We start from the raw sequence: 20,699 nt of genomic DNA on the forward strand, positions 1-20,699 counted from the left end.
TCACAAATGGCCAATTAAAAACTAGTATACTCTCTCCAATCTGGCACAACCCCGACTTTAAAAATAAAAAAACACCACTCTATCTGAAGACATGGGAAGAGAGTGGAATCACTCATCTCCAAGACCTTTTTGAAAATGACAAGATCAGGTCATATAACAATCTAACCCAAGCATTCGATATAAATAAAAGTAACTTTCTACAGTACTTACAAGTAACAGAGACAATAAAGAAAACCACTCCACTAGACTTAACTACGTTACAACCTCCAGAACTGGCTATATATATGAAAAAAATCTCAACAAAATCAAAAAAGCTCTCAAAAATATACAGAGCGCTTTCGAACACTAACTGTAATTACTTACCAATCGCGAAGTGGGAGGCCGAACTCTCAATCACCCCGAGCACTGATTTCTGGGCAGAAATTTGTTGTAATACTTTTAAGATGACAAAAAACACAAACCTTCAGCTAATTCAATACAAGGTCCTCCACAGATCCCACATTACCCAACAGAAAATGCATAAAATGGGCTTCTCAGCAACAGACATCTGCTCTCAGTGCACCCAGAATACAGCGGATTCCTATTTACATGCCTTATGGCTTTGCTCCCCAGTTCAACACTTTTGGATTCTAATCACTGAAAAACTGTCCTCCATTTTGGACTACAGAATTCCTTTATCTCCAAATCTTTGTTTGATTGGAGACCTGACAATGCTTCAACCTCCAGCAAACCAATCACAATCAATCCTTGCGGCACTAGCCATAGCAAAATAAACAATATTACTAAATTGGAAAGACAAAAAATCCTTAAACATAAACCAATGGCAAAATCTCCTCACAGAATTTATTTCCATGGAAAAGATGTCTGCTCTCAGAAAACAAAAAAAATAACGTGCTTTGAGGAGCGTTGGACTCCTTTTTTAATTGCATTAAATCTAAATTTTTAAAAGCCTGATGATCTAGCCTGCAAGCGACTGCCAGCACCACTCTTTACTAACGCACTAGCCCAACTGTAGGCCGGGGCCGCCTTGGGCCTCTGGGGTGGTCTTGGTCAGGATGGCTGGGGTGGGTTGCCGGGGTGCCTTGTTGCCTCAGCACGGGTGTGCATTCCTTCTGGGTGTTCACGGGGTCCCGGGGCTGTTTGATTTGGCGCCGTTGCCCCTTGCATGCGCATCTGGTTGGTCTCTGGGGCTGGGGCCCTGCGTGCTCCCCTGCCGCTCCTTCCCCTTGCTCCCTGTCCCCCTGTCTCGTCCTCCCCCCCTCCTCCTCCTTTGCTCTTGCGCCCGCCATCCTGTGGGGTTGGGTTTGGGGGGCTCCCGTTGGCCTGGGGCACTGGTGGGGGGGCTGTGGCTCCCGCCTGGGGGACGGGCGGTGCCGTGCCGGGTGGGTTGGCTGGGGGGTGGTCTCGTTGGGGGGCCTGGGGTGGTGGGGTCCTTGGCTCCGGTCCGGGGGGATCCGGGGTGGGGGTAGCTTTGGGGGTGGCTGCTGCCCGGGGTCGGCGATTGCCTCCTGGGCTGCTGGGTGGCGGGGTGTGGCTGTGGGTTGCTCCGTCGGCCCTTGCGGGTCCTTGGCTTGGCTCCCTGGGGCGCACCTTTGCTAGGGATGTCGCTTGCGCGACGAGCCAGGCGGGGCCCCCTCGGGGGCTTTTTGTACGACCGCAATGGCCGGGGTGTGGACGTTATGGCTAGGGGGTGGGGTGAGGGGTGCTATGGGGCCTCCCCGGGGGTCGTATTGGGCGGGTGTGCGGGGGCGCGGCGCGTGGTTCCTGGCCCGGTGGATCCGCGTTGGGATTGGCTGGTCTGCTGGCTGGGTGCACCGGGCGCCGTGGGCGCGATTCCGGGGCGGGGGTGCCCCGGGGGCGGATCCTTGGGCTACGTGTCCGGGGAGGTGCTCTCCGGCCATCTGCCCGGGGACCGGCCGCGGCTCGTGGCGGCGCTGCGCAGCCTTGGGCGGGGCGGGGCTGGTGGCCTTGGGCCCGCTGTTGTTTGGGGTGTGCTGGCGTCGGGGGGGTGTCTCGTGCCGGTGCGTGGGTCGTCGGGGATTGCCTCCGTGGGGGGGGGGGGGCTCTATTGGCGCCGTTGGTGTGGGGGGGCGGTTCTGGGCTGGGGGTGCTTCGGTACTCTGGCTTGCCGGTCCGTGGCTGGCGGGATGGCCCTGCTTGGCGGTGGATGGCGTCCTCTCTCGTCGGGGGGGCCGGGGCCGCCTCCCGGTGGAGAGTGTTGTATCGTGGCGCCGGGTGGGCCTGTGCTGGCCCTGGTGCGGGCATGGGCCTCCCCCCTGCTCGGCCGCTCCCCTTGGTGGCGGGGTGGCGTTGCTCCGGGCCGGCGGGCGGCGGGGGTCGCCCCCTGGGGCGCCGGGGGATGTTGTTGGTGCCTGGCTGTGCCCGGGGGTGGGGGGTGTCGCCGTGCTCCGCGGGGCCGGCGCGGTCTGGGGGGTGCCGTGGGGGGGGGTCTCCGGCTGTGCTGTTCCGGGGCCCGCAGTGCCACTTGCCCGTCTGCGCCATCTACCCTCTCGCGTGGCCCGCCACGCGGACGGGCCCGGCTCACACTGGACAGGCCTCCTACATGTTCACTTCACCCCACTCCCAGCTGGTCTGGCTCACTCACAAAATGCACCACACACCAATACCCAACCCTTGGGGGGCTGGATGGTGGGGCTGGGGGTGGAGGGGGCCGCCACCTGTGTTACTATGTAGTGGCGTGGGGGCGGCCTTCCCACCTCTAGTTGCCCTACTAATCCCTCCAATTTTAATCGCATCTCAACATGTCACCCCCCGGAGGGTGTATCATCATTTACACCCTCCGGCCTATTACACCACATACACATAAATCCACAGAGGCTGGAGGGGGAGCACCGCTCCCCTCCATCCCCCTTCTTTTAATTACACCCCATACATTCACCAAACACACACATTCACACAGGGGATCGGGAAGTGCCTCTCCATTGGGGAATGGAGAGGCACCATAACAGGGTGGTGGGTTGGTACACATATTTGGGCCTCTCCGGTGGGGGCCTGGCCCCTCTGTTGATGGCTGGGCCACTGCATAGAGTAAAAGCACATCAAGATGGTGCGGTCGGGCGTGGCGGTGGGTCTCGGGGGGGCTTTGCCGGGGTCTCTCCTTGCGGGGTCTTTCCGGGCTGTGTCGGCCGGGTGGGGCGCGGGGGTGCCTCTCCCCCTTGGGTGTGGCTTGGTGCTTGCTTTGTCTCCTGGTGGCCTTGGGGGCGGGCCCCGCGGTGTGCGGGCCCGGGGCGGCCTGCCTCGCCGGTTTGGGGGGTGGGTGTGCTGGGGGGGTGCTGGTGTCCTCGCCGGGGTTGGGGCGGGGTTGCTTGGCGCCTCGGGGTGATGCTGTTTACTGGGGGGCGGCGCTAGCTGTTCCGGTGGTGGAGGTTGCTGTCGGCCGCCTGGTGGGTCTGTCCTGCCGTTTGCGGACTGGTGGGTGGGTCCGGGGCATCTTTGGCTGGGGGCTGCTGTCCCGCACTTGATGTGTGCCGTTGGGGTGCCTCCATCCCCGCGGTGGGGATCGCCGGTTGCTCGCGGGCCGGCGGGGGGCGCTGCTCCGTGGCTGGCGCTGTCCGGGGGGCGGCGGGCCCTGGGCTGCTGGCCGTGGGCTGTCCGGGGCTGTGCGGTCCTGCTGGGCCGTGGCCGGGTCCCGGGCGGGGGTGGGGGATGCGTCCCGGGGGGCTTGGCCCGGGGGCTTGCCCTTGGGGGGTCCTGGTCCCGGGGGGTGCTCCTGGGGCCCGGGGTGCTTGGCCTGCTGGCCGGGCCGGTCCTGGCGGGGGTCTTTCGGGGCGGGTGGCGCGTGCCGCGCCCTTGCGTACCTACTGGTACGGCCCCTGCTTGGGCAGTGCCCCGTGAGGTAGGGTGTCGGGGGCCGGAATAGGGGGCCACATCCCGGCGGGGCGGTCTGGCTTGGCCCTTGGAGGGGGCCCTGGCTTTAAAAAAAAAAAAAAAAAAAGAACTGAAGCTCGTGGCGCGGGCGGCATCAGTGAAGGGTGATCTGGGGCGCCGTGGGGGGCTAGGTTGGGGTGCCTGGGGGCCGGCGGGGAGACTCCCAGCGGCCCCCTGGTGCCTTATGCGGCTTGGGGTGTGGTCGTCCTCCCTGGGCGGGCTGCTCCTGGTGCTGCATCCGTTCCGGGTCCTTCTGGCCTGGGGTCGGGCCCCTGCTGGCTCTGGGCTCGCCGGCGGGTGCCCACTGGCTGCCTGTTCGGCGCGGTTCTGGTCGTCTGCTGGGTGTGGGCTTCGGCTCCTCCGCTGGGGCCTCGGGCAGGGAGTTCTCTGGGCCCTCCCCTCGGGGGGTTGGGCGCGGGGGTGGGGTGGGGGGGTGGGGGGGTTGATGGGGTGGGGGGTCTGGGGGTTGGGGGTGGGATCGGTGGCGTGGTGCGCTGGGTCCTTGGCTCCTTGGGGCTTTCTCGGGTGTGTATGGGGGGGCGATGGCTGCCTCTCGGCTTGGGATCTTGGGGGCGTTCGGGGGACTGCTTGGCCGTGGGGTGGTCGCCGGGGGCCCTTAGGCTGCCTGCTCTTGCTGCTGGCCTGACTGCTTCTTCGGGCCCGGGGGCGGCTCTTGGGTTTTGCAGTGGCGGTACTTGGAAATACATTTGTCATGGATGCACTGGCCTTGGGCTGTGGGATAACACTCATACTGGGCTCAACCTTAGACACGTTGTTCCCAAATACCTGTTTTATGGAATTTCCACTCACCTCTTCCTCTGTTCACAGCCACCACCATTATTCCTAAACCACACACTGGTCACCAAACTGGCTTGACAACACAACAATAAACACAATATACACAACCACAATTTCACATCGCATCACTTAAAACTATTCCTCACCCATTCCATATCCTATCTTGTATCCCTCTTCCCTGTTAACTTCCCCACCCCCCTCCAACCCCTCACCTTGGTGTAACACTGCCCTCTCTTTTTTACATCCTCCCTTTAATAAAGTATTTCTTACCCTTCCCTAGGGAGGGCTGGTGACGGTCACAATTATGCAATGAAATAAATAAATTTATTTAATTGCAATAATAAAATATGCATTGCTGTCAAAAGATTGCACTTCTTGTAGTGTTAACCTTCGAAAGCATGTGCAGACAAGGTAAAAAAAAAAAAAAAAAAAAAAAAAAAAAAAAAAAAAAAAAAAAAAAAAAAAAAAAAAAAAAAAAAATAGAAATGCCTGGAAAATGTGCATTATGAAAGACTATTGTACGATGCTATATGATAGATAAGTGATGGACGTGACGTTCATTCCTTGTGCCACATTTTTGTTATGAACTAAGTCATGGAAATTTGGAAAAATATTTTGGAAAAGTTTTTGAAAATTATTCTGAAGAACGTGTGGGAACCCTGTGTAGAGTTTAAGAAGGTTTGACAAACGTGGTGTTCATACTTTAATTTACAGGACAGTGAGAAACACAGGATTATTCCTGGATGTATTTCCCTCCTCTGAGTTCTCCTCATCGTTCCAAAGACGTGGTTCCACTGGGTCCGTGGCCCTCAGACCATGAACATGTCTTCTTCTGTGGTGCCTCAGCCCCTCTCCATCCCTTTGCTGACGGTGCTGCCCCCGTCCTCAGACACAGAGTTGATCACTCCCTCCCCCAGTCCCAGAACATCCCGGTCCGTGCGCCGCAGCAGGACCCGAGCCAAGCATTGCAGCGAGGCTGAGCAGGGCAGCGTACCCACGCTGCAGCTGGTGAAATCACCCAAACTCTTCAAAGAGTCAGCGGAGAAGGGCAATCCCTCCATCTCACCACCCCCCACTGAGGTGGCTCGTACTGATGGAGAAGAAGAGGGCCGGGACAGCCAGTCATGTGACCTCTTCCTCCTGCCGCCCTCTCGCTCCTGGTCTCGTAGTCCGTCTCCGAGCCGGCGCTCCCGTTGGTCCCTGCGGAGCCTGCTGAGCAGAGAGTCAGAGTGGGACATCTGCAGGTTAGTGAGCTTAATGTTTAGAGTCCAGGCTCTCATCCACGTCTCAATCACACATCTGCTCACCTTCTTTACTGAAGATTTATTGGTTTTTGGTCAGTTTTTCACATATCAATACCAAAATAAAGGACCTCTTGTTATTGTTTCTCCTGCTGCTGTCACATTTACTACAGCTTTTAAAGCAGTGGTTCTCAATATGTTCAGGCCATGACCCCCATAATAAAGGTCCCAAAAAGGGGACCCTCCAAAATAAAGGTCCCAGAGAGCAGGGACCCTCCAAAATAAAGGTTCCAGAGAGCGGGGACCCTCCAAAATAAAGGTCCCAGAGAGCGGGGACCCCCACTGTAGCTGAAGGTGGTTGAACACATTGAACATTGAAGAACAGTCATGTGGAGACAGGACCATCTCTAAGGGGGAATAAAGGAGAGATTTTTGGGGTCCATCCATAAAGTCAGTAAAATGATGGTCCATTGTTCTATGAATCTGTGATAACCACATTTATTTATTCATCTGAATAATATCCACTGTTATCCAGGAACGTTTATTATTATTATTATAGTCATCTTAAAGATGGAAATCCTGGTTTTAATCACTAATAAAATGGTTCAAAGTGACCAAAAAAGTGGAAAAAGTGGTGAAATGGGTGTCATATCTTATCAAATTATTTAAATTTTTAGCAGGAATTGACATTTCTGTTTTTCTGACCAATCTTCAATGTGTGATATTTTCCAAACACATTCATGTGAAGGTATATTCAATGTCAGATTGCAAATTTCGCTTTATTTAGTCATTTCCGTTTTAGTGAATTCTGTATTTTTTGTCTGATTGATTTTATTTAATTTTAATTTAATTTTTTACATTATTTTGCACTGATTAAATGTAAAAAAGATAATGTTGCATAGCAATTGTACATATATATTCAGATGTTAGCAATACATTTACATATCTCTGTACATTTCAACCACAGCCTAATAATTGTTATTTTTAAGACTTCAGTGAATGTATTGTATTAAAAAATAAAAAAAACTCCCTTTCAAAGGCAGTGAAGCCGTTTGCGTTCTCATCTTATTCATATATGTGGGACATTGTGGTGTACTTCCTCTGTTTCCATCTAAACATGTCGTTAACTTCCTGGAAAACAAAAAAGAACAAAGGAGTCATCCAACCAGTCATCCAACCAGACGGCCCAGAAAACATGCAAATATAAGCTATTGAAATTTGACTGTAAATACAGGTTCATAACATAGAGCTTTGGATATTTTTATCCTCACTTTTCTTAACTTACAATGAAAAACTTCAGCTAAAGCTGCATCAATATATTCTTTTCTGAAGCCCAAACTGTATTTATGTGTATTAGTATTAGTTTTTTTGAGGGTAAACCTTTGAAAGCATTACCTGTGAGAGTATTTTAATGTGTATTTACTCTGTAGTGACATTAGAAAGATGGATTAATCAAACGAGTGATCGGACTACATTTTTTCCTAACTTTTTAATGAGTTGATGATTTTTAATCTATCAAATTAAAATGAATCCTGTTTAATTAGCAGTTATTCAATAACAAGGCGATCCTCACTTAGGTTCCTCAGCAGCTTGAGTTTAAAAGGTTTAAAATGTCAGGGATGTTATCTTTGTTTTTCACCTCACAGTTGACATTGATTAAACTCAGGTTAATTACTTTTTCAAATATAATCTGGACTCCCACAATGAATCTGTTCTTCCTAGTGAGTCAGCCCATAGCATCCCACTTCAAGATGGTACATTGTTCACTTTTCTGTGTGTGCACTTAAAGAAAAAAACTAGCGCTGCACCGATCATCGATCTTTAAAAAACCTGACCTGCAGATCCAGATGTTTTTTCCTTACTGGCAAACACCTTGAATGTTTCAATCTTATTTTTATTGTAAAACTTTGAAAAATACCTGTGAAATAATACAAAGGTGTTGTTTTAAGTGGACATGAGATAATTATCTCAAATATAAATGAAAAATTTAGAACATTGCTGTCCAAAATACTAAATTATATCACTTCCTTTAGTCCATGTGTCAAACTTCAATCCAAACTGAAATCTGATCAAATTCAGCACACAGAATACAGTAAAAATGAGTGATAAAGCATGAATTATTGTGTAAATTACCAAATAATCCAGTTGTAGATATCTCACATTCACAAATTCAATGAAACTCCACAATATTTTTAGGGTCTCAAAGTTTTCCCATGCTTATATCTCATGAATTTATCACAAATTATGGAAAGAAATCTTTTTTTTTTAATTATTTATCAGTTTCACACACAATTTTAAAAAAATCCACAAAATTCCCAAAAAACTGGTTACAAAATTAAGTAATATCCTGCAGAGACTGATATTAAAAACTATAGCACAATAATGTTAGAATTGTCCCCCACATAAAATCTGTGGCCCACTTTAGATCAAAGTGTTCTGTTTTTGGCCCCTGAACTAAAATGACTTTGACGCTTTAGTCTTTTCACATTTTAAAACGAACTAAACGTGTCCAACGTGTTCCACTGTCGACCTGTTTGGAGCTGTTTGACTAAAATAAAGTGAGCAGTAGTTTTTATTTAGGTTTGAGGTAAATGATAAAATCATAATCTACAAAACATCTTAAAGCACTAATAAAGTGTCCCAAGTTATAGAATTTCATGTAGAGCAAAAAGAACAAATGTCCAAATGCAGCAGCTTTGTGGACATTTAAATGTAAAAATATTAATCTAAAAATAACTTTACAAGATAAAAGCTCCTAAAAGTCAAACATTCTACAAAAATAAAAAATAAAGTGCAGTGTGTGTAACATTTTTTAAAACTCAACTTAGGGCTGGGCGATATATCGAGGTTCAAGATATATTGAGTTTTCTATTTTGGTGATATATAAAATTACAATATCGCCTATATAATTTTTATATTTTTTATAGCTTATTTTCTATTAAAATAAAAGCACAATTGGATTGCTGATTATGTCCTAACCCAGACCTTCATCTAAACATGCTACACTACAGAACCCACTCACACGTGCTGTCCCTTATAAGAACAAAAGTTAAAAGTGGCACATATTGTGCAGCTGTTTAATAAATGTGCCTGTGTGGCATTTTAACACTGAATTGTCTTTCTCGTAAGACTTTGAGTTAAAATTATAGAGATTTATGTTGTATTTTGCCATTTTGAAAAAAATATAGATTTGAGTCTTGGTCCATATCGCCCAGCCCTAAGTCAATGTGTAATTAATGAGTAGACTAAACATGGCACAGCTTAGTTATTCTCACACTTATTACAGTCACTTTCATTAGTGGAAGAAGGCCACTGGCTTTTAGCATCTGCTAGCTTATGTTAGCATTAGCTTGATTCCTAGCTTCAGATGCTGCATATTCAGTGGTGTGGTGGTTTATTAAATGGTGAATGATATTTGTTTACAGCTCCACTACGACTTACAGTATTTCCGCGTTCCATGAATGATAAATAGTTTTTTGTGTAATACTGCTGAACTGTGACATGCTAGGCTAACCGTGCTCCAGGTGACTGTTGTTGGTAACCTGTGTAGCAGACGCACCTTTGTGGAGGTGGAATAGATTGCTTTCATATGCAAGTATTGGCTGATTCTCTGAAATCAGCGCTAATTGATCAATGAATCCTTAAAAAAAGTCTTTTTTTAGAGTTAATAAATAATTTTAATGATCTCATTGTTATGTAAAGTCTGTTAATTCTTCCACATGTTAATTTCTTTGATGAGGATCCTGCTGCTGAGTGGGTGATGAACATTTAGATAGTTTTGGTCTTCAGCAACATTAACACTCCCACCCACTCTTAAGGTCACATACTTGATATAATCTACTGTCACCTCTCTCTACTGTAAAGCTGATTAACTCCCCATAACTGATCATTTTCTACTCAATCAATGCTGCTCTCACCATTACTACCACTAAGCTCCCCTGTCTCATATCATTTCGTAACAATAAGAATATCAATCTTAACACCTTCACCTCCAGTGTTGACCATTACTGTTATTATAATAATATTATTTATTACTATTATATATATTTTTATTCTTTCAGTCTCTGTGTATATTAAAGTGGTTCACAATATTATGCTATAAGTAAAAGTTTTCCAAATTTTGCTATATTTAGCACTATAATGTCAGTAAAGGGTGGCACACTTTTTCACTATTTCTATTAACAGAAATTTGAAGAATATAAAGCTAAGTATGGTTATTAATAATCTCTCCCTGTATTTATACTAAATGAGTAAGAGTTCAAACACTATTCCTGAAAACAGGAAAAATGTCAACATTGTGAACAAGTTCTGATGAACTACGGCCGGGCCTGCAGAACTTCTACGTGCTGAATAGCACGTACCTGAGAATTCAGTCAAATGACTCGGTTCCACCGTGTAAAACAGATTGTGACGTAAAATCGTAATCTACGTTGCATTGCCTTTGAAACGATACATCACACAGCTATGTTACGATATATTTAGAAATGACCAGAAAAGGGTGTGGGCCCTTACTAAAGTTCAGCCCGATCTGTTGATGAATAACAGAGTAGTGATTTTAACTAGTGTACACAACAACAGGAGGAAGAAGAACAAAGTGAGTGCGTTTTGAGTCCGGTAGCCCGGCCTACAAAGTGCCTCCTCTAAATGTGCAGTAATTGACTCCATTTTGGGTCCAGACGCTTACAATGTTAATTGGAACGAGGCAAAAAGCAATCTGGCAAAGTTTGGTGAAAATTAATTTGTGAACCACCCTAGTGTGTAGGTGAGCGTGTACTATAGGCAGTCTTAGTTCTAAGAGCACTGTGTATATTCAGTTTGTTTCTGAGGAGGAAGAGAAAGAGCTGCACATCCTGTACTACAATCTCTCAGGGTAACCATCCTAATTTTTTGGCTGACTGCTCTTTTACTGCTGACTGTTCTTTGTGTAGGTTTTAATTAATGACTGAATGTGTATAAGCATTTATAGAAACTTGGAGACTCGTTGGTTTTCTGACCTGTGGAGGTGGTTAAAATGTGACTAAAGTTCACACACACTGACCTGTTTTTATCATAAAGGTCTGTCAGCTGTTTGCAAAGGAAACGCTGAGTCAGACAAAGACTGAATAAGCCGTTAAACCACACTGAGGACAAGTCAAATCACAGTTACACCCACCCGGTGTACGGCAATAAACACACGTTACATAAACGTACGGCAAACAAACTGCAGCTCTAAAAACAGCATAATAATATTATGTAAATAAACTACTAAATAGGTCAACAGTACTAATTAAATCAATTAATTAAACTAAGAATTCATTATAAATAAGTCGTGTAAAAAAGTTTCATAAATGAGTAAAAAATAGACTAAAATAGCATGAATAACTTAAAAGGCATAAAAAAGGGTTTAAATGCAGTAAAATTGTTGCTAATGATGTAGACTAGCAGTGGGCGACTGGTGACCCTCTGTGGGATTTTGTAGTTCCACCAAAGTAAATGCACAAATTGACAGAATCACATGTTAAAATACACAAAATTACTCCAAAAGTAAACAAAAAAGACACAATGATACAAAATGACAACAAAAATATACAAAAATGACTGGAAAATACATATGACAACAAAAAGACTCAAAAGTAACAATAAAATAAGCAAAAAGACCAACAAAATATACAAAAATGACAGGAATATTTACAAAATGATCACAAAAACAGACAAAATCACAACAAATATATACAGAGATAACTGGAATATACATATGACAACAAAAAACACTAAAATAAACAAGAAGAACCAACAATATATACAAAATAACAATAAAAATAAACAGAATGTCAACAGAAATATACAAAAATGACTGACACCAAAAATAACACTGAAATAAACAAAACACCAACAAATAGACAAAACAGGAATATGTACAAAAAACCAAATCCTTTGTTTTCTTGTATTAATGCTGAGGTTGCTCATCTTTGTAAATACTGATATTAGTTCTGATAATGAGAAAAGTTGCTGATTGCCTTAGACTGAGAATCAAAAATAATAGAAACATCTGTGTAAAATGAAAAAGGATATAAAACTGAAGGAGAAACATTTATTAGTGACACATCAAAGCTAAATGTTTGTCTGAACACACATTCAGGCTCGTTACAGACGACCTTTTTAAACCAGTCAAGGTTAAATAAACGGTAAACAAAAGCTGTGATTGGAGATGGCCTGTAAGCAGGGGGTGGGGCCAACAGCCTCAGTATGATGGCATGGCCCTCAGCCAATGGGACGGGGCTGTTAGTCAGATGATGTCACGTGTCCAATAAGAGGAAGCAGCTTTTAGCAGCACTGCAGTGGGACACAGAGGGCAGGCAGAGGGTGACCCAGCAGCTGCTACACACGTGGGTGTGTGTGTATAACCGTACTGGGAGGGAAACCCTGCATCGTCAACAAAATATCTCCATTTATTTAAATTAAATAATTAATACCTGAAAACAAAATGGAGCCACAAACCAGTACTGACCCATTTAGAATTTAGCAGCACATAGTTTGAGAATTATCAGTTATTACTAGATTAATTGGGAAATGATTTGTTAGCAACATCCTGACTCAAACCAGGGGTTCTCAATCTTCGGGTCAGGACCCCATCTGGGGTCACCAGATGCCTTTAAGAAACTAAGAATTTTTTTTTTTTTTTTAACAATTTGAGTCTATTTTTGCTTGTTTTTACCCTTTTTCTGCAACTACATCAAACTCACCATATTTTAACCTATTTTCATCACATTTTCTTGCCATATTTTTGCTCCTTTTAATGTGTTTTTGCTACATTTCTCCCATTTCTGACACTTTTACATCACATTTTAATGTCTTTTCTGCACATTTTTACCACTTTCTAGACATGTTCAGCACTTATAAACCATTTCTACCACTTTTACACCTAATGTCACATATATTGACCTATTATTGGCACTTTTAACCTCTTTTCACCAGATTTCATGATTATTTTTGTCAATTCAACAACATTCATCATTTGTCATTCCCATTATTTGCCAATTTAAACTAATTGTTCCAATATTGACACTTTGAACCCTTTTTACCTTTTTTTTCTCTCCATTTTGTCCACTCATTTGCAATTTTTAATCAATTTCTGTGGTTTTTAAATTCCCATTTCACCACCTTCTTCGTCATTTTTTGGTCACTTTGAACACATTTTCTTTGTAATTAAAACAAGTATTTTCATCTTTAAGATGACTATAATAAATTCCTGGATAACAGTGGATATTATTCTGATCAATAACCACTAGAGGGCAGTCTATCTGAGGCTATTGTGTCATTTGTGGCAATGCATGGAGGCTCCTGACTGCTGCTCTATTTATATTACAGTTTTCTTTTTTATTTTTATTCATGGACCCCGTGTGACCATTTATGTACGCCTGGGTGTACCCATACCCTACTTTGAGAACATTTGCCTTAAACCATTCCTGAACAATTCCTTCTTGTTGGAGGGTATCCATCAATTGGTCGACTACACCAGTGTCCAGTCCAGTGTTAAACTGGGTCCACAAACTAAACCACTTTACAAAAAAGTGAATAATTGTATTTTATGGTAATGACTTTTCACACCTGGAGCGTACGCCATCAGTTCTCCTCAGGACGACAAAGTGCTGCTTTCTTCTTTCTTTTTCATACTATTCATGGAAAGTTAATCCATGTTTGGAGTTGTAGACTTCATCTTGTTCATCCTGGAGCTTCCAGCTAGTGTGGGTTGTCTACACCCTGAGGCACAAAAGGAAAATTTGTTTTGCAAATGCTAGTCATTGTTAGTTGATGTGAACCAGCACCTTATTTTATTTAGCGTGGAGACCCTGGAGCTTTCATTCAAGTGTTGGATATTTCTTCACCATTTCACATCAGAACAGGTAGATTTAGACCGTGTTTGTGTGTTAACTTAGATTTATCATCACCTTCTTGTTTCTTGATGCATTGCTTTAACAAACTACCAACAGTATCTACAACAACATTCACTAGTGCATCAGCGTAATTAAACTAGTGGTGGGACTAGATAAAAAAAAAAATTAATTAATTGGACACTTTGTAATTAATTAATCTTGACTCATCTAAATTAATGGTCTAACATTATTTTACACTAGAAGCAACGTTTTTCCAGTTTAAATCTATGTTGTTGGTGTATGACGGAATCACTGAAAACAATAAATGACCAACAATAGGGTGTTTTGCATAAATTGTTTATATTTGTTATTATCTCTATTTATTTTATTTTCTTTATCTATGTATATATATCTATACAGGATGTATACAGGAGTTGTAAAGTAAATTTCAGAATCAGCTTCAACAAATAAATAGTGTTTATTATACAGTATGTTCATATGAATAAAGAATATTATGATAGCATTGTTAATAAACTTACATTTAACAAACCTATATTCATGCTTTTCTTGATTTTTGGTAAACTTTCTAAAACAAATGCTCCCACTAGGACCGTTGTCCCTGTTAGCTGCTACATGTTAGCATTGAGGTGCTAGCTGCTACATGTTAGCATTGAGGCATCAGCTGCTACATGGTTAGCATTGAGGTGCTAGCTGCTACATGTTAGCATTGAGGTGCTAGCTGCTACATGTTAGCATTGCGGCATCGGCTGTTACATGGTTAGCATTGAGGTGCTAGCTGCTACATGTTAGCATTGAGGTACTAGCTGCTACATGTTAGCATTGAGGCATCAGCTGCTACATGTTAGCATTGAGGTGCTAGCTGCTACATGTTAGCATTGAGGCAGCAGCTGTTACATGGTTAGCATTGAGGTGCTAGCTGCTACATGTTTAGCACCTACATGTCACCAGTTGGTCACTACATCATTGTACAAGCCTGATATTTACGGGAGAGCTTCTTCACACTGTCTCTTAGCAACCCCAGCAGAAAAACACAATTGACGTCTATAGACATCATTGTCAGTCAACGTTAGTAAACAAATTACGTCTTTAGATGTCAATGGCAGTCAATGAGTTAAGGTGCTAGCTACTACGTGTTTATCATTGAGGTGCTAGCTGTTACATGTAACGATTTCCCTTATTTTGGGGGATCGCTGATCGACCGATCTTTGCATATGAAACCAATCTTTTCTGCCGATCATTTCTACCTCCGCAAAGGTCTTAAAATCGGTTATAAATTCATCCACTGTCCTGTTCTGCTGTGAGATGACTGACAGACCGCCCACCAGCTCATGTGTGCATGTGTGTGTGCTGTGCGTGCCTCTGCTACACAGGTCAGGATAATAACTGCTGTAGCACGGTTAGCTTAGCATGTCAGTACTTTGGCAGTTTTACACAAAAAATGAGAGCAAAGGATCGCAATTTGTAATTCCTGTAACAAAACGTTACCTCATTCACCATTTAATAAACCACCACACCATGAGTATGCAGCATTTGAAGCTAACAATCAAGCTAAAACTAAAGCTAGCAGTGCACAGAGCAAGGGGTCCGCTGAGAGCGCTTATCAGTGAACGAGCAAAGTGACTGAGGAAAATGATGGATGAAGGACTACAACATAGGGTGGAAATTAGAATATAGGTGGAAATGATCTGCTTGGTGGAGGTCTGCGCTCTCTGAGTGCTTTACTAGATATTATTAGGGATGTGTATTGCCGGGCGTCTGGTGATATGATTCGTATCCCGATATATAGGATACGATACGATATAGCCCAATGTTAAAGTATTAACATATATTTGACTTAAGAAACAACTAATCTATAAATGTGTACACCATCATGAGAACATTATGAATGAAATATATTTTATTGGCATATTTTACACTCAAAACATTGGCTTTAACTTGACATGTGCCAATAACTTCAAACACAATCTGTCTGTGGCTTTTAAACCAACTTAACTGAGGTATATATCTAGAACAACAAATAAATGCACTTCTTTGTACAGTTATATAGAATTTCCTGTTTAAATAAAGGTTAAAAAAATTTTCAAACTAATAATAATAATTATTTTATTAAAAAAAAGTTGAAATGGATGCTTTTAGAATCGATCTGAGAATCGATATATCGCCGAATCAATTTTATTCAACACCCCTAGTTATATTATTTTGTTTTCTAGCCAGCGTTTTTATTAAAACTAAAATTACCACCCAGGAAGCATAGCAACGACTTCTCCTCTGGTTCTCCTGTTTGTTGTGTTGTGGTCTGTGCACCAGTATTATGGGTATACTGAGAACTCATGTAATGATAGGTTTCACACTGTCTGGAGTGCCAAAAAAATTGTTTTTTTAGTGTGTTATTTTTCTCTACAATAAGACACATCAAGCTTTCTATATTCACAATCTGCAGATATTGCTTGAATCCATTGTTAGTTAGTGCGAGTTAACTGTAACTATGGCTCTGACATAGAAACAGTGTTTGCTTTTATTGATCTGGAACCCATGAGCAGTGCATCAGCTTCTTATCATACACGGCATTCAATCGACATTTCTTATCATTGACCCATGAATTTCTGATATTATCATCCGTGTGTAAACCTGGTGAAATGAGATTACACAGAGTAGAGGGAGATCAGATGGTAGCGATGTGGATTATACAGTGAGCTCTAATCCAGAGAGATGAGGGTGGAGGGATTGGATGGACTCTGGGCTTCAGCCAGGAACACACGGCCTCCTCTGATACATTTGTTGTTGTGATTTAAATTAAAAAAAACAAAAAAAAAACCAAGTAGTGGATTCCAAATTATTTGATTATTCCAAATATGATAGTTCTTTTTTTCTGATATGTTGAGTATAGAGCTGCAATTAATTATTTTCATAATTGATTAATCGGTCAAATAATAAATCAATTAATCGATGAATCAGGATTTTTAAAATACACAGTTTATCTATAAAGCACATTTAAACCCTGCTTAAGTTTGTTTGTTTCATCCTCTTTTCCTAATTACCATAGATGTAATTACTGGCTATTAAACTTCCTGAAATAATGCCAAACATGCTTAATAGGTTAAATGTATTTAACTGTTGTTGCTATTTTATATACAATCTCAATACGATGTGAACTCAGTGCAAGACACCGGTTTTGAGTTTTAAAAATCTGGTCATCCTCTTCCGGGGCCATCCTTCCCGCCAGGCAACCCAGGGCGCCATCTGCTGAAGGGGTGCCAAATTGCATAATAATAATTATAAAGGGTATAATAAACGTAAAACACACCCTTTACAATCACTATATGGGTTTTTTCCTAATTAAATATTAATATTGAAAACACGGGAAGCCTTCAACAACCTGCAAGCCACAATTCAGGAGCAGAAGAAAGAGAAGCAGGAGAAGGACAAGAAGGAGAAGAAGCAGGAGAAGGAGCAAAAGAAGGAGAAAATGAAGGAGCAGAAGCAGGAGAAGGAGGAAAAGGAGCAGGACAAGGGGAAGAAAAAGGAGAAGGGGAGGAAGAAGGAGAAGGAGAAAAAGAAGGAGAAGGCAGCTTCTAAAGACAACCCTTTAAAGAAATGGTTCAAAAACCTTTTCAGAACCAAAAGAAAATGATGATGGTTCTGCAGATGGATGATGTGAACAGTAACTGGTGTAACAACGTGACAGTGATCCTTCAGCACTGCTCTTCTCATCTGGAATCCTTTATTATCAACAACAATCTTTTTCACAATAACCAGAAATAAGCAATCGTAGTGTATGCGGACTTCCGGTAAAATGTCAACACAGCAGACAGCCTCGCAATTTAAAATGAATCAGAAAGTCTACACAACTTCCCTCATGGATTTGCCTATCCTACGTAATGATTCAGCCCAACAACTTTACCCGTCTTCATTGGAGTCCCAGGAATCTGTGACATTGTTTGGGAACACAGGTAATTATCAAAGACCTTTTATTTCTCAACAATGACCGTGTTAGTGTTAGCCTCTGCTAAGCTAATTAGCTTCAACTACGCTTGCATAAATACAGCAGATGAAGGCACTATGTTGATTTTGTTATGTGTGTTTATCATTCTAGATGCTCTTAAGGCTGACGGTCTGTGCACGTCCGTGATCACACTGCTTGTGGAACTCAGTACGACCAGAATATCAGCGCATGTTTGTGTCAACCTTACGTGTCCTGATGTCATTCCATTCATCTGAATTTGGACCGAGGACCTACTGTGTGTGACTGAAGGGATGTTGTTGTATTTCAATAAACATACGTTTATGTGTCCTCTTCATCATGCTGTTCAACTTGTGTTGTTGCTGTTATTAATAATCATAGACACATGACACCTTATTGTAGTGTTGTAGTAGTCCAGACCGGTCTTTGTCTCGAGACCAAATTTTAAAGGTCTCGTCTCGGACTCGGAAGCATTTTGACTCGGTCTCGTCTCGGACTCGGGATTTTCCCTCAAGACCGTTAGAGACCAGCACTAATTCCTGCTATTTTTAAACTTTTTTATAATGTGATAATAACAAGGAGAAGAATGGGATAAAACAATCCTTTATTCATTATTTAATCCACCCTGTATAATGACCACAACCTTCCTTAATGTGACTGAGTGACGTGTGTGTGTGTGTGTGTGTGTGTGTGTGTGTCTGTGTGTGTCCGTGTGAAAGTCTACATGTTTATGTCTCTGTCCATTCACTCTTTTCATTATATCCATGTCTTTTAAGGCTTTATTACATAATATCAGCTGTAGTCCGGGCCGCCGCCATCTTGGATTATGTTGTTACCAGCGCGTCATCAACGCAAGTTGCACTTGCACAGAATGACTCAAATAACTGTAAAGAGGTTTTATATTAGTTTATTATATTTTAAAGTGGTGTTTTTTTTGTATCTTTAGACTCCAATTACATTTATGTATATAATATGTTCCCTACAATATAAACAGGTTCACAATATAATTATTTTTATAGTTTCTGTTTCCACTGTATCCAGAATAATAATAATAATTCTCAACAAGAACTATTGATTGATTTGTCACATGACTGATCCAGGGTTTGTTTTATTTAGTTTCACATCTACCTGTAGCTCTATGTTTTTTACACTGATGACAACTAGTTTGTAGTTTTATTTCAGAAAGTTTCACTTTTACAGTTACAGTTAGAAACCTTTGTTATTGAATATCCTAGTTACATTACAGCAACCAAATTAAACTGTATCAACTAAGTGAATGAAAAAGCCTTTACACAGGCCATTTTTATTAAAACTAAAAAATGATCTTCTGAAATCTGTGACCTGTTGACCTGCACAATTGAAAGAATCAGAATCGAGAATCGTTGTTTTTTGGCAGAAATACTTTTAAACACTTGCTGTACATTCAGCTGACATAAAAATCTTGTTTTCAAATATGTAGAATAATTGTGAATTTATCAGTAGCAGTAGTAGTTTTAATATTTTATTTAATTTTTTGCAGGCACCTTCTTTGTCCGTCAAATGTATTTAAAATAAACTAAAATTAAAGAGAGAATGTTATTTAACTGTTGAACCTTGTCATAATTTTATTTATTTATTTATTTTTTAAATTGAAAAAAAAAAAAAAAAATGTTTATGGTCTTGGTCTCGATGCATTCTGGTCCCGGGCAAGTCTTGGTCTCAGATAGTGTGGTCAGACCCCCTCTACTGGGAACAGCCAGCCCCCCCCCCTCCCCTCCCCTCCCCTAACGGATTACGGATGCTCGCTTGGGCTCCAGCCCCGTTAGCGGGTCGTCTGTCCGGTACCGGCCGAGGTGCGGGGGGCGGAACGTCAGGCCGCGGGTCGGTGGACGACGTGCTCCGGTGTAGCCCGGAGCTTAACGGACGGTGTCCGTGAACACAGCACCGACACGGACTGCTTTTGTGGAGAGCTGCTGGAGCCTGGACGTCTCATGAGATGTTCGAGTGAGTACCGGTGTCACCACGTTAAATACGGGGGGGTTTCCGGACCGGAACCGTGTTTGTGATGTTTATCCTCCATTTCTGAGCGGTTTGTTAGCGCTTATTCCGCCCCGCGTCCCCCAGCCCTCCTCCTCCTCCTCCACCAGCCTCCATCAGAGCACCATCTGCCGCCTCCACCCCACCCTACTCACCCCCCCATACCATTAATGGACCCACACACCGTAGCACTGATGCTGGTGGGCCCGGGTTGTCTTTACAACGATGGAGGTGTTTTTCAGCTGACGTTTCTGTCATTTTGGCTGGTGGTGGTTATTTTTTCATTGTTCTCAGTAAATGTTCGTCGTCTATTGGTTGAATTATTGTCGCGTCACAGAAATGTAAAGATCACTGATGTATCCTACTTTGTATAGCGCATTTCATACACAAGGCAACTCAATGTGCAACAGAAAACTTTCAACAGCTTAAAAATCAATAAGAACACTAAAATCATCAACAAAGACATTACATCATCAACCATACATTACCATAAATCTCTCTCTCAATCATACGCAGTAGAGAAAAATGTTCACATGTGATGCTGACTTCAGCTCTGCTGCAGTTTGTTCCACTTCTTTGCAGCATAACAACTAAACACAGCATCACCATGGTTACTGTGAGCTCTGGGCTCCACTATCTGACCTGTGTCCATAGATCTGACTAACATCTCAAGTAGAAGTACTGGTACATGATTGAAACTGTACTCAAGTACAAGTAAAAAGTAGCTCAGTAAAATAGTACTCAAAGTAGGGATGGGCAATTTATCAACAATCCAGATATATCAAGTTTTCTATTTTGGCGATACAGAAAATCACAATATTGCATGGATCAATATATTTGTTTAAAAGCTCATTTTGTAATAAAATACTTGTTTTAAGAGTCACTGTTTTCTCTGCTCCTCAGAACAACATGAAAAGCTGA

The 20,699-nt window shown here is 42.9% G+C and overlaps 1 protein-coding gene across 7 annotated transcripts in view; it reads left to right on the plus strand.

The window, feature by feature from the left end:
• The window catches only part of gramd1a (GRAM domain containing 1A), a 61,908-nt gene that overhangs the window by 13,371 nt on the left and 27,838 nt on the right, over positions 1-20,699 (plus strand). For 5 of the 7 annotated variants that reach the window (XM_028470579.1, XM_028470578.1, XM_028470582.1 and 2 more), the window contains one exon: positions 5,401-5,930. The exons of 1 other annotated variant lie outside the window; for it this stretch is intronic. In XM_028470579.1, coding sequence (XP_028326380.1) covers positions 5,503-5,930 — 428 coding nt within the window. In that variant the 5' untranslated portion in view covers positions 5,401-5,502. Of the gene's footprint in view, positions 1-5,400; positions 5,931-19,512; positions 19,746-20,699 lie in introns of those variants that run through there. One more of the 7 variants, XM_028470585.1, reaches the window with a different exon arrangement.

Source organism: Gouania willdenowi, chromosome 16, assembly GCF_900634775.1.
Source record: "Gouania willdenowi chromosome 16, fGouWil2.1, whole genome shotgun sequence".
In the NCBI taxonomy this organism is placed as follows: domain Eukaryota; kingdom Metazoa; phylum Chordata; class Actinopteri; order Blenniiformes; family Gobiesocidae; genus Gouania; species Gouania willdenowi.